This window comes from Myodes glareolus, chromosome 2, assembly GCF_982192425.1.
Source record: "Myodes glareolus chromosome 2, mMyoGla1.1, whole genome shotgun sequence".
NCBI classification, from domain to species: Eukaryota; Metazoa; Chordata; class Mammalia; order Rodentia; family Cricetidae; genus Myodes; species Myodes glareolus.
Window position 1 is genome coordinate 110,941,102 of NC_142027.1, and position 14,296 is coordinate 110,955,397.

Consider the following 14,296-nt stretch of genomic DNA (forward strand, 5'->3'; position numbering starts at 1 on the left):
GGGCACCAGATCTCATTACAGATGGTTGTGAGCCACCATGTGGTTGCTGGGAATTGAACTCAGGACCTTTGGAAGAGTAGGCAGTGCTCTTAACCACTGAGCCATCTCTCCAGCCCTGAGGCTGGTTTTTTTAAAGGCACTTTTGCGCTGGTCTCACCTACCCCTGTAAATGGAGGAAGTCATAGCCCTGTCCCTGGTTAGCCTGTTCTTTGCCACAGCTTCAAGATGAGTTAACCTTCGAAAAACATCACAGCCTCTGGGCTGCTGAGTGCTGAAGCCAGAGCACCAGCACTTGCTGACCTTTGACCTGTGTGCGTCTCTTGTAACTGCTGTAACAAAGCTGACCACAAGCTCAGTAATTAAAACATCAGAATCCTGGGGCCAGCATCATGGCTCAATGGTTCCAGTGCTTGCCACCAACCCCAACACCCCAAGGACCTGAGTTTGATGCTCAGGACTCACATGGTGGAAAGAGAACTCATTCCTGCAAGTTGTTCTATGAGTGTTGTGCACACACACACACGTGTGTGTGTGTGTGTGTGTGTGTGTGTGTGTGTGTGTGTAGAAGCTGGAAATTTATGTTACTAGGTCACAATCTAAGGTGAAGACAAGGGTTAAGGACATGCCTCAGTGGATGAAGAGTGTATGTTCCAGCCAGGCAGTGGTAGCGCATGCCTTTAATCCCAGCACTCGAGAGGCAGAGGCAGACGGATCTCTGTGAGTTGAAAGCCAACCTAGTTTACAAAGTAAGTACAAGAACAGCCAGGGCTACAGCTAGAGAAACCATCTCAAAAAACTAAAAATAAATAAATAAATAAATCAAAAAGAAGCCAATAACAACAAAAGCCCACACTCAAATAAAAAGCATCTGTTGGGAATCCTTGATCTGCCAACCACTTCCAAGCTTGATGGTTCACAGACTTTTTGACTATTTTTTGAGGCAGCATCTTTTTATTGTAGGTCCTGGCTGTGTAGCCCAGGCTACTCAGGAAACCCCATCCCCCGCCTTAGTGCTGGGATTGCCACCACACCTAGCTCCTGTACACAGTTCTCTGTAGATCACTCCGATTGTCTGTTCACACCCACCCACCAGTTCTTATCAATGAAGTCCCAGTTTCTTATCAATGAAGTCCCAGTTTCATTGATTGCAAAGGGAGGGGGCTGCTAGCCCGCCCAGCAGACTCCTTCCTGTAGGTACAGAGAGGCGGGTGTGGGGTCTACTTCCTGGTAGCGGGTGGGACCTATCCCTTCTTCCTTTGAAAGTCTTAATCAAGCTCATCCTAAGCCTGAGATTTGTGGGACCCTATCTTGAAAAAGAAAGCCTGTGAAGGCTCCTACAGGCCTTTAGTCCCAGCACTAGGGAGGTAGAGGCAAGCAGCTCTCTATGGGTGTGGGGCCAGGCCAGCCTGTTTTATATAGAGAATTCCCAGTCAGCTATAGGGCTAAACAGTGAAGCCATCTTAAAAAACAAAACCAGGGTCTAGAGAGATGGCTCCGAGGCTACGAGCACTGGCTGCTCTTGGAGAGAACTGTCGGTTCAGTGCCCAGAACCCACAGTGTGGTTCACAACCATCTGCAGCTCCAGTCTGAGGGAATCCAGTGCCCTCTTCTGACCCCTTACAGGCCCTGAGTGTTGTTCACATGCAGACATACATGCTGGCAAAACACACACATCAAATAACACACATCATCCACTTAAAAGGGAGGGGGCGCAGGCTTAGTAAGGAGCTTGCCACGTAAGCAAGAGCCTTTGAATTCAGATCCCCAGAACCTATGTGAAAAGCTGGGCACACTGTCTGTCATCCCAGTGTGGCGAAGGGAAGACTGGTGTATCCCTGGACCTCTCTGTCCAATCATCAGCCCGGCCAAATCGGTGAGAGAGAGACTGTGTCTCAAAGGATGCGGTGGAGGACTGGCAAAGGCGCTGGCTGCCAAGCCTCACCACCCACTTACTATTCAGGACCTTGCTTGGCGGAAGGAGAGAATGAACTCTTGAAAGTTGCCCACTGACTGCCACACTCGCGCAGTGTGACACCTGAGTGTGCTTATGCACAAAGGGATGGCTGAAGACCTGGGCCCTCCAGCCTCCATTCCGCCTCCCTCCCTAGGCACTGGACCCATACAAAATGCAAAGCTTTGTAAAGCTGTGTGCTCCAACTGGGGGCATCTCTGGAAGCCCTTTGGGGCTTGGGGGCTACTGTCTGCATTGAGGTTTATTACTAGGGGCCAATTCACTCTCCCCTGGGCCTCGGTTTCCTCCCTGTGTAATGAAGAGTTAGCCTAAGTGGACTGTCAGATCCCTGGCGTCTTAACTACACCACGAACCAGGCTGCCTCTGATTTAGGAGGAGGAAGACTTCTGTCTCCTGGGAAACCTTACACCAAAAGAGCCTTTGCTTGGAGTCCTGCTCTAGACACCAGCTGTGTCTCCCAAAGCGGAGAGCCGGCCAAGGGATTCTCCAAGGATGGGAAGTTGGCGGGGAAGCAGGGTTGGGCTGTGAAGGTAGGGGTTCTGAGAGGGCGTAGACACTCAATTTAGAAGCCAGACAACCAGTCTCTCCCCCAGAAAGGGACAGGCTTGCTGCTACTTGGGAGCGAGGGCCTACCCCTTGAAGGCTGGAGAGGAAGGATACCTAGCACCGTCATTTCCATTTGCCCATTTGTTTGGAGCCCCCAGCCTCGCATGGGAGGCCCCCGAGGATTAGCCTCAGGAGGCCAACCGCAGCCTCTCAATTACCTCTTTGTCCATGGGGGGAAAGCCAAATGGAGAAGGGACAAGGGGCTGGACCCCTGCCCTCACTGGAATGTGCACACTCGTGGTTGAGGGGGTATCTCTCCCGCCCCTTCTGCCACCTCCCCCGCGCACTTCCTGAGTCCCACGGAGCCCTCCACGGAAACACACGCGGCGTACACACACATTCACACATGCTGGCAGGCATGTATGGGCGCGCGAGCGCACAACACACACACACACACACAAACACACACACTTCCTGGTGGCCCCCAGCTCCTGGCTCGTCAGTGATCCCATCCCATCCGCCTGGGCAGCTGCCGAAAGAAACCTTTTGTTATTCAAATCACACCCTCTTCTCTGAGCTCCAAGGGACCTCAGGGTCCGGGAATCCATCGCGGGGTATCCTCACCTCTTGAGGCGGATCTTGGGGTTCCCCGGGCCCCTCCCCTCAAGAGCACGTTCTCCAGCTACACCGAAGAACCGCGCCTCCCCCGCTGGCGCCCTTCCCCTCCCGTCCCCTCCCCTTCCATCCCCTACCCTCCCCGCCCCGCCCCCGCCGTCCTCGGTCCAGCAGCGGTGCCGCCGGCCACCACCAGGGCCCCCGCTGGCCGCCGTTGCCAGCAAGCAGCATGGCACCCCCGGGGCTGCAGTAACCGCCACCAGTCTTCAGTGGGGGGTACCCGGGATCTCCCTGGGTGTGGGGAGGACACCCTACCGCTTCGATCATGGATGTGAACAAGATGGTAAGTGAGAGCTCCGAGGCTCTGTCCCCGAGCTCCCCGCCCCCACCCGCCTCGCATCCCATCTCCCCCTCCCCCTAGTCTGCAGCGTGATCCATTGAAAGTTTTCTGGATTGTTGATTCTCCTGCCTGTTGGCCCCGCTCCGCAGAGCGCTGGGAGAAAGGGAGAACCCGGCCAAGGATCTGGAGGCGGCTGGCCCGCAGGGCTGGGGCTCCCGGTTTCCCGCCTCTCCAGCTGCCAGGGCTGCCCTGGGGCCGGGTTCCCTTTCCTAAATTAGTCAACCTGTGAGGCGGAGGAGGGAGGGCAGCGCTGCAGGAAGGGGGCTTCTGCTATCCCTTCGGAGCCCCCTGCTCGCGCAAGGCTGGAGATCTACTTGGAAGGTTTGTGGGCTGGGAGGTACAGGTGTCCCCGGGAGGGCGAAAGAGGAGAAATCCTGGCTTTGGCCAAAGTGAGGGGGCGGGAACGAGACCACCCCCACCCCCACCCCGCGAGCGCGCGCGCTCTCGAAGGGGCTATGTTATAGACTGGTCACTTCCAAGTCTCAGTTTCGGTGGGCCTAGGAGCAGCGACCCCTTTCTTGGCCCGTTAGAATATCTAATCTCTTTTGATTCCTTTAGAATGGAGGGGTCTGTTCCCTGCCTCAGAGCAGCCCCGCCCCCATTCCAAATACTGCAGGAGACGCCAAAATTGTTGCTCAGTGATTGAGACCAACAGTGACTCTCAGCGGGTATCAGGATGTCATTTGGAAGCTCCTGGAGGGATGGAGGTGGTATCTCAGGAGGGCACTGCAGGTTTTTCCAGGGCTGCCTTTAGACCTGGGTTTCCCATCTTTGCCTCAGATTGGAGTGGCGCGCTCCCCCAAAGGGTGGGACTTTGAGAGTCCCAGGGAGGCAGGGGAAAGCAAATAGACTTGGAGTCAGTGTGTGTGACTGTAGGCGACTCGGGAACCTGTGGCTTATAGAGAAGGCTTGAGGTCAATTTTCTGCGGAGGGTGCGTTTTCAGGGCGCAAACCTACCCTAGAGAAGGCAAGTCCATGGTCCCGCAAAACCTCTGGCCCTAAGCGTTGAGACAGGTGTGAATTTTCTTCCCCTGGCAGGAACCTTTTACAAGAGACTATAAGCCTCAGCACCTGTGGTAAGGGCTGGGTTAGGGGGTCCCCTGAGCTCTTGTCTTTCTGTGGTGGGACGGTACCAAAGGGCTAGGCCCTGCCCCCATCCCGTGTTTGTATTCTAGACAACTTGAAACCCTCAAAAAAAAAAAAAAAGCCCCCCTGAGGGTTGGAGAGATAACTCCATCCCTAAAGTACAAGTTTGAGAACCAGAAGTTGAGTCTCGGGGCCGTGTGGAAACAGACCCAGGTGCACACACTTGCAATCCCAGCTCTGGGAAGGTGGAGATAGGAGGATGCCTCCCATGCTTCCTGGCCCACCCATTCCAGCTTCATTTGCAAGTTAAGTCTTGTGGATAGCACCCGAGGAGGAACACCTGAGATTTACATCCGGCCCCCATGTATGTGTGCTCACTTGCACCTCGAACATGCCAGCACACATGCACGCACAAAAAGAAGAGGGGGGAGAGGGCTGATGAGGTGGTTCAAAAAGCACTCGCCGTGTAAGTCTGATAACCTGAGTGAAGGTAGAAGAGAAAACCAACTCCATTAAGTTGCCCTCTGACCTCTACACAGCATTCACATATCATACATTGATCATAATAATAATAGCAACTTATATGAAGATGGCTCAGTGGATAGAGGCACATGGTGCTGAACCTGTTGGCTTGAGTTTGATCCCTGGGACCTACATGGTGGACAGGGACGCCCAACTTCATCAGGTGTTTTTTACAGCATGGGGGGAAACTTGACTGGCTGATCCTTTTCTGAAGTTGTCATAGTAACATTAAAGGCTCACCTGTCTGAGCCATAGTTTAGGGTCCCATGGCTGCAACTGCAGATGGCCCTTGGGCTTCCCTCTGCTTTCATTCAAGTTCCTTCCAACTTGCCAGGGTCAGGAGCTTCTACCTTTAAATTCTTTCAAACAATTTTTAGCTGAGTGGTGGTGGTGCACACTTTTAATCTCAGTACTCAGGAGACAGAGGCAGGTTGATTTCTGAGTGTAGGCCAGCCTAGTCTATAGAGCTAGTTCCAGAACAGCCAGGGCTACAAAAGAAAACAACCTCCCGTTTATTTGTGTGTGTGTGTGTGTATGTACACACACATGCATGCATACACCATAGAGCATGTTTGGCGGTTGGAAGACAATTTACAGGAGTTGGTTCTCGCCTTCCATCATGTAGGTTCCAGGGCTAGAACTCAGATCTTTAAGCTTGGCAGCAGGCACCTGTATCCAATGAACCATCTTGCCACCTGGCCTATTCCTGTCTTTAGGCACATTACTTCTGATACCTTCTGATACTGCTTACTACTTCTTTCTATCTCTCCTGAATTCCATTGATGTACCAAGTGACTTGGCTGAAGGGCACAAAGAAATAGACCCCCAAGGCCTCCTGCTCCCTGGAACAAACGGGCCAGACAGCAGGCAGCTGTCTGTACAGGCTCTGAGTAGGTTTAAAGGGCCGTGGGACTCAAAAGCAGAGTTCAGATGCTGTACGAGAGACGGACGTGGGGGGAATGTTGGATGGAGTGGTGAACAGTTGTCATCCAAGCACTGTGAAGGTGGGACAAGCAGATTACTTTCTGGCTTCCTGGCCAGCCTAGCTGAATCAGGGAGCTCTGGACCAGTGAGAGATCTGTCTCAAGAATGAGTCAGGCTGGGCAGTGGTGGCACACGCCTTTAGTCCCAGTTCTCAGAAGGCAGAGGCAGGCGGATCTCTGTGAATTTGAGGTCAGTCTGGTCTTCAAGAGCAATTCCAGGACAGCCAGGGCTGTTACACAGAGAAACCCTGTCTTGGGAAGAAAAAAAAGTTGGAAGCTTGGGTAACGGTTCAGTGTGTAAAGCACTAAAGTAGCTGGACTCAGGCTTCGATCCCCAGCACTCACGTAAAGCTAGGCAAGGGGGTTTATGTCTATGACCCTTGAGCTCAAGGCAGATAGATTCTAGGAGTTTGCTGGCCAGCCAGTTTACTCAATCAGTGAGAGATCATGTTTCAAAATATAATGTAGAGCTATATGTGTTGGTGCATGTCTTTAATCCCAGCCCTGGAGAGGCAGAGGCGGGTGGAGCTCGGTGAGTTTTAGACCAACCAGGGCTGCATCGTGAGCGCTTGCTTAAGAAACAAAATGTGGAAAAGTGATTGAGGAAGATGTCCTGATGTCAGTCTCTGTCCACTGCATTGCGTCTATATGGGTGAGCCACATATACAAATGCACACATGTGTACAACATACACACATCCATACACAAGCAGGCTGGATGGCTCCTGAGGACCAGCATCCAAGGTGGTCTTCACACACACACACACACACACACACACACACACACACACACACACACACACGCACAGAGAGAGAGAAAGAGAGAGAGAATGAGAATACATGTGCACATGCACCCAGTAGTAAAATAAAATGACCTGGCTGGCTCTGGAGGGTTGGGTGGAGTTGGTTCTGCTTGAACAGCGAAGGGCATTGCTCGTTGGCAGAGGAGCGGGCAGAGCCCATTGGGTAAAGCTGGGCACAAAGATTGGAGATCAGGAAATAGCTGGCTGGTTAGTTGTGGCTGGTCCAGGAAGGCCTTAAATGCCAACCCCAGGGCTTAGCCTGTAGGGACTGGTGAAGCTCTTGGGATCTGTGAGCACAGAGGCTGCACATTGATGGCTTCTCTCCCCTTTTAGCTTGGAGTCTAAACAAAAGTGATATTTGATTCTCATTAATCATTGAGCAGCCCAGTGCCCAACCCAGAAGCCATTGTCCCCGGTTCTTTGTGAAGAACACAGACCCTGGGCTGTGTAGCTCAGAGAACCTTCCCAGCCCTGGCCCTCCATGCCTGCTTCCCATTCCCATGGGAGGTCCGGGTTGCTTTCTGCTCTGACCCTTCCTTCCCTGCCATGTTTGGTTTGAAGCCTCACTCTGGTAGCCTGGAGCTTCAGAGTTGACCCAAAGCCCACATTAATCCATCCACATCGCTGTATAGTGAGTTCTAGGATAGCCAGAGCTACTTAGCAAGACCCTGTCTCAAACAAAATAAAACAAATAAGAAAAGCAAAAACAAAATTAAAAAAAACAGCTAGCTGTCATTGGAAATCAATCTATTGATTTCCTTTTTGAAATGCTAGGGATGGAACCCAGAACCTTGGAAATGTTAAACAAATGTATCGTGTAGCCATGTTCCACGCCTCTCACTGGCGGATTCTAAGCAAGAGCTCTAGACAATGTCCTCAGCCCCTCACTGAGGGATTCTAGGCTTGTGTTCTGCCACTGGGTCAGGTCCCTAGCACCTCACTGGGGGATTCTAGGCTTGTGTTCTGCCACTGGGTCAGGTCCCTAGCACCTCACTGGGGGATTTGGGTGCTCTACTGCTGAGCTATGTTCTCATTTTTTTTTTTTAAATTCAGATCAATTATCACCTTATAATTGAGACTAACTTGGAGCTCCCAGTTTTCCTTCCTTGGCCTCCCAAGTGCTAGGATTACGGGCAGGTGCCACCATGCCCAGCTACACCTGTAGGAGAAACATTTTTCCATAATGGTTGTTGTGACAATGTGATACCCAAAGCCTCCCTGGATGTTAAGGTGATTGATTCTTCCCGTAACCCTTTAGTTCCTTGATTGGCCTGCTGAGCAGAGCCTCACCTGGGTTTCAGCGGGCAGCTCTGGGAACTGTTTTCCCAGCTCTCGTTGTTTCTGAACGAGGGTACAGATGACTGGGGACAGTGGGTTCACCAGTTGACGCCACTGCCCAAGGGGAAGCCATCGAATGCTGAACTTGGGGGTGAAGTACAGATGCCGGTCAGAGGTGGATAGTACCGCCTGTCTTGGCCGCGCCCAGAGCAAGCTTCTGGCCTTTGGGGAGCAGACAACAGTCTCCGCTCTGGCAAGAGCATGGATGTATAGGACAGTTTGTGTTTACACAGTGCATGAAGCATTTTCATACCTGCCTTCCCCCTGCTTTCCTTGCACCTCTGCTTCTCTCCCCCACATCTCTCTTTAGACAGTGTCCCACTCGCAGAGATCCACCTACCTCTGCCTCGTAAGTGCAGGGATTAAAAGCGTGTGCCACTGTAGCAGGCACGCACGTTAAAAACGGAACAAAAACCAACAATAAAAAACCTTATTTATTATTAGATGTTTGTGTAGAGGGTGTTCTTGCCTAGGTGTGCATGTGGAGGTCAGAGGGCAACTCTGTGGAGTTGGTGCCCTCTCTCCCCTTCCACCTTTCTCGTAGGTTCTAGGGATCGAATGCAAGTCAGCAGGCTGCACAGCAAACACCTTTGCCTGCTGAGCCATCGTGCTGGCCCTTTTTTGTTAGTTTGATTGTTTGTTCTTGAGAAAGGGTCTGTTGGGCAGCCTCAGGCTGGCCTCCAGCTTGCTGTGTGGCCAAGGATGACTGTGAACTCTTGATCTCCTACCTGGACTTCTCCAGTGCTGGGGCCTTCCCTGCTGTGGTTCTAGAACCTTCCACCAGGGCTGATGAGTGCATCCACCGGAGTCTGTAAAGTCACTGAGAGGACTGCCTGGCATAAAGCAGGTACTTGGTCAGAAGTCAGCACGTGCCGTAGACTATCCAGCGGAGCTGATGTGATGACATCTTTCTACCCTGAGTTGTTTGTGAACTCGTCCCGCCATTGCTGTGAGATCTTCGCATAGATCAAAGTCATCATAACCATTTACTGCTTCTCAAGACACGGTTTCACTGGATAGCTCAGGCTAGCACCAAGCTGGAGCTCCTCCTGCCTCGACCTACTGAGTACTGGCTCACGGGTCTGTGCCATCAGGCACAGCTAAAATTCATTTCTTTATATTTTAAGGACTCAGGCCATAATAGTGTGCGTGCATGTATGTGTGTGTGTGTGTGAGACTGTGATTGTGCCTCCAGGCCATAATGGTGTGCATGTGTGCACACGTGTGTGTCTTTGTGCCTGTGCATTCCACTGTGGAGCTGAGAGAGAGGCCTCAGCTGTCATCTATTGCTCTGTTGCTTTCCGGTGTGTGACTTACCGGGTCTCTCACAGAATCTGGAGTCCACCTGATGAAGCCAGCAAGCCCCAGCAATCCTCGTGCCTCTGTAACCTGTCCTCTCTTCCCATCGCCACCCCTGCCCTGGAGTCGCAGATGGGCGCACAGCTGCACCTGCCTTTCTCTTTCGCTATTTAGGGGCACAGCAGGCGGTCTTGGCCACTGAGCCATCTTCCCTGGGCCTGGTTTCAGCTTCTCAGAATTCTTTTAACTGGGGGCTGGAGAGAGGAGGGCTCAACAGCAAACAGCAGTTAGCACTGGCTGCTCTTGCTCTTGCAGAGGACTCAGGTTCGATTCCCAGCACCCACATGGCAGCTCACAACCGTCTGTAACTTCAGTTCCCGGGGACTCAAGCCCTTGGCTGGCCTCACATATAGACATGCTAGCACACACACACATACATAGGAAGTAAAATAAAATGCATTTTTTAAAGGGAGTGGGAGGCAGGTCTGGTAGTGAGAGCCTGTCTCAAGAAGGAAAAAAAAAATGATTCTTTTCATTGGGCTAGGGAGATGGCTCAGTGGGCAAGACATTTGTCATCAAGCCTGACCACATGAGTTTCATTCTGGGAACCCACATGGTGGAAGGAGAGAACTGACTTCCTTAAGTTGTCTTTGGCCTCAGGAGGTATAGTTTTGGCATATAATGCAACATAAAGGAAGAAATATTTTATTGATCTCTCTTGAGCTGGGTAGCGAAGGTACAGGATTAGTCTCCTGTGCTTTGCCCTGTAACCTCATCCCTTCAGTTCTGTAGTTAGTCTTAGTCCGTTCCCGCTGCTATGACTAAACGCTCAAGACGGGTTGCTTTGTAAGTCATAGAAGTTTATCTTTCAAGCCAGCTGGTGGTGGCGCACACCTTTAATCCCAGCACTCAGGAGGCAGAGGCGGGTGGAGCTCTTAAGTTCGAACCTAGCCTGGTCTACAGAGCAAGTTTTGGGATAACCAGGGCTACACAGAACCCCTGTCTCAAACTCCACCCCCACCTCTGCAGAAAAACGTTTACCTTCCGCAGTTCGGGAGGCTAGTTAAATCCGATGTTACAGAGGCAGTGTGGAGGCCATTTGTCGGGGCCTGTTCTATAGATGGTATTTCCTCAACACTGGAAAGGAAAGAAGCGTCTGAAGGGATAGAAGGACCAGGCTGTCCTCTAGGCCTCCTTATGAGGGCAGAGCTCCTCGCATGACTTCATTACTTTCTGGAAGATCTTGACTCTTATTCCTACCACATAGTGAGCTCAAGGCTAACCTGGGCTATATGAGATGATGTATCACAAAATAAGTAAAGATTTGCAAAAAGTTAAGGAGAGCTGGGTATACACGGCTCAGTGGCGCAATGCCAATACTGAAAAAGAAATAGTGTCACAGGCTGCGGACCAAACCTTCAATAAAGGGCCTGTGAGGGACTCTTACCCAAGCCATAGCATGGACCACTGTTGGAAGAGTACTTCACTTTCTGTAAATGATGCCTTTATTTATGTGATGCACATGTATGTGGGTGTGCCCAGAGGCCAGAAGAGGACAGCTTGGGGAAGTCATCATGTAGGTCCCAGGAATCAAACTCACGTCATCAAAACTTGGCGGCAAGCCCCTTCCCCGTTGAGCCCTGGTTCTGAGCTGGACGCGTAGCTCAGATGGTAGACGGCTTGCTTGGCCAGCACGCATGAAGCCGTGGGCTCAGTCTCCAGCACAGCATGAACTGGGCAATGCTGGTGCACACCAGTATCCGGCTCTCACTTGGAGGGTGCTTGGTGAGTCCAAGGCCAGCCTGAGCTGCGTGAGAACCTCTGTTAGAAATGGAGGTGGGGGGTCTGTCTGATGGTGTTGGCACCCCGATCTGATGACCAGCAGAGCCCCGGGACTGGAGGTCCAGGTGGCGGCTGCCCCGTCCAGGGGCACTTCAGAAAGTTGCTGGCTGTCTCAGCCCTACGCTTTCCCAGGCTGTTCCTCTCACCTCCCCTAGGGAAGAGTTCCCCTTGGTCCTGGAGACACAGAAGTGAGAGTTCTTGGCGGCTTTGCTTTCTGAGGAAGTCAAGCCTCAATCTTGCAACTGATAATGAGATGTACCTCCAAATTTAGCAACCCCCCCAAGAAAATTGTAGAACATCCTCCCCAGCTTACACTAACTCTGTGGTCAGAACAGGGAGGGCCCCCTGTCCCTGTCTTGATGTGACATTTCATGGCTGCTCAGTGGGACCATGCCCTTTTCTCCTCTTCTGTGTACACAAGCATGTATGTCTGCATGGTGTGTGTGTGTGTGTGTGTGTGTGTGCGTGCGTGCGTGTGTGTGTGTGTACGGCCTCACTCAGGCACTGTCTACCCTGCTTCTTTGAGGTATTTCACTAGGTTTGAGCTCTCCAATTAGTCTAAGCTTCCTGGCCAGGGAGTCCCAGGGATACGCCTTCACCGTTTCCTCAGTGCTAGGATTACAAATGTCTGCCACACTCCATTTCACACCACTCTTTTTCTTCTTAATGGGTTCTGAGGATCAAACTCGGGTCCTCGTGCTATGCCAACTGAACCATCTTCCCAGCCCTTTTTTTTCCCTATTTTTTTCTATTACCCTTTACTCCTCTCTCTGTCTCTCTCTTTCTGTCTCTCTCTGTCTCTGTCTCTCTGTCTCTGTCTCTCTGTCTCTCTCTGTCTCTCTCTCTCTGTCTCTCAGTTTTCTGAAACAGGGTTTTTCTGTGTAACAGCCCTAGCTGTCCTGGAACTAGCTCTTATATATAGACCAGCTGGCCTCAAACTCACAGAGATCCCGCTTGCCTCTGTCTTCTGAGTCCTGGGATTAAAGGCATACACCACCACCCCATCTCTTGAGATAGGCCTTGAACTCACTGGATAGCTGAGGGTAGTCTTGAATTCCTGGTCTCTCTGTCACTCACTTCTCAAGGACTGGGATGACAGGCATGTGTGCTAGCTAGTACACCCAGTTATACTTTTAGTTTCAGTGAGGGTTGCATTTCTGTTGCCTGGTTGTGCTGATCCCCAAACTGGGGGCTTGGCATCAGGCGGTGTGTTCTCATCTGTGGAAATGACTGCACTGTCCTTCCCAGGTATACTAGTATCTTCTAGGTTATAGTCCATCATAGAGGGAAGCTAAGACCGGAACTTGGAGGCAGGAACTGAAGCAGAGGCCACAGAGGAATACTTACTGCCTTGTTCTCATGGGTTCCTTCCTTCCTTCTTCCTTCCTTCCTTCTTCCTTCCTTCCTTCCTTCTCTTTTTCCTTCTTTCTTCTAATTTAATTCCATGGGTGTTTTGCCTACATTCATGTATGTATCCCACATGCCTGCCTTCTGCCCAGAGGGGGCCAAAAGAGCCTTGGATCCCCTGGAACCTGAGTTACAGACAGTTGTAAATCATTATATGGGTACTGGAATTTGAACTCAGGTCCTCTAGTACTATTAGCCACTGAACCATCTCTCCAGCCCCATCTCTTCTCCAGTTTGCTTTCTTATAAGCCCAGGCCCACCTGCCTAGGGGTGACACTACCAGCAGTGGGCTGAACCCTCTCACATCAATCAATCATTCATCCAGAAAATGCCCCACAGACATGCCCATAGGCCAGTCTGCTGGAGGCAGTGCCTTAACTGAGGTTCATCTTTCCAGATGAACAAATTAAAGAAAAGCAAGTCCCAATTGTGTTACCCCTGTGGTCAAAACCTTTGACTAGCCAGGCATGGTTACACACGCCTGTCATTCCAGCACTCAGGAGACTGAAGTGGGAGGAAGCAGCCTCATTTTAGGGCTAGCCTGGACTACATAGTAAGTTCAGGCCAGAGTGTTCTATGTTTCATGATCGTACCTCAAAAAAAAAAAAAAGCAAAAATAAGCACATACTAAAGAATTGTATGGGGTGACAAAAGCAGGTGGGTCTCTGAGTTCAAGGCCAGCCTAGCCTAGACCCAGTTCCAGGACAGCCGAGGCTACAGAGAGTGGCCCTTAAGGACTTAACTAAGGTTGGGGTTAATCTTAGTATTGGGTGAGGGTGGTGCTGAGTAGCTTCAGGAAGGCAGGTGACTGTCTGCTGGGCCGGCTCTGTAGTTAGAGGCTGGCTGCATGGGAGAGGAGCTCTTTTTCTGAGCTTTATGTAACAGATGTGGTTTCGTGTAAATCACACTTCTGTAAACGCAACCCTATTTTAAATGTACTAACGGGGATTGCTATTTAAAGGCCTGTGATACCAGTCTCTTTTGTAAAGTGAATAATTAATCTCTTAATTTGCGCTCAGTGTCAATTTCTGTTTTCTATGAAGAAAAGTTACGCTGATTAAAAAAAAATTCAAGATATGCTCGTTGGTGCGTCGGTGTCGGGGGGATCTCTGTTCTCCACGTAGCTACTGTCTTTATGTTTCTCTCTCTTTGCCCAAACTCTTCCTTCTTGCTTCCTGTCATTCTTTTGCTGAGTTCTTTCCTCGTGTATGGTTGTTCTCCTGTGGATCCAGTGTGGTGATACATACCTGTAACCCCAACTAGTCTAGGGGTTGGAGGCAGGAGAATCAAGAATTCCAGAATAGCCCGATAGTGGTGGCGCATACCTTTAATTCCAGCACTTGGGAGGCAGAGGCAGGAGGATCTCTCTGAGTTTGAGGCCAGCCTGGTCTACAGAGCAAGTTCCAGGACAGTCAGGACTGTTATATAGAGAAACTTTGACAGGGGTGGGAGTGGGGTGGGGTAGAAGGAGAGTTCCAGATCAT

General features: G+C 51.1%; 1 protein-coding gene across 3 annotated transcripts in view; it reads left to right on the forward strand.

Annotated features, from left to right (window-relative positions):
- Nucleotides 1-14,296, forward strand: part of Hip1 (huntingtin interacting protein 1) — a 123,887-nt gene that overhangs the window by 50,604 nt on the left and 58,987 nt on the right. The window contains exon 1 of one of the 3 annotated variants that reach the window (XM_087903547.1): nt 3,320-3,476. The exons of the other annotated variants lie outside the window; for them this stretch is intronic. Coding sequence (XP_087759673.1) covers nt 3,459-3,476 — 18 coding nt within the window. The 5' untranslated portion in view covers nt 3,320-3,458. Of the gene's footprint in view, nt 1-3,319; nt 3,477-14,296 lie in introns of those variants that run through there. 3 annotated transcript variants of the gene reach the window in all.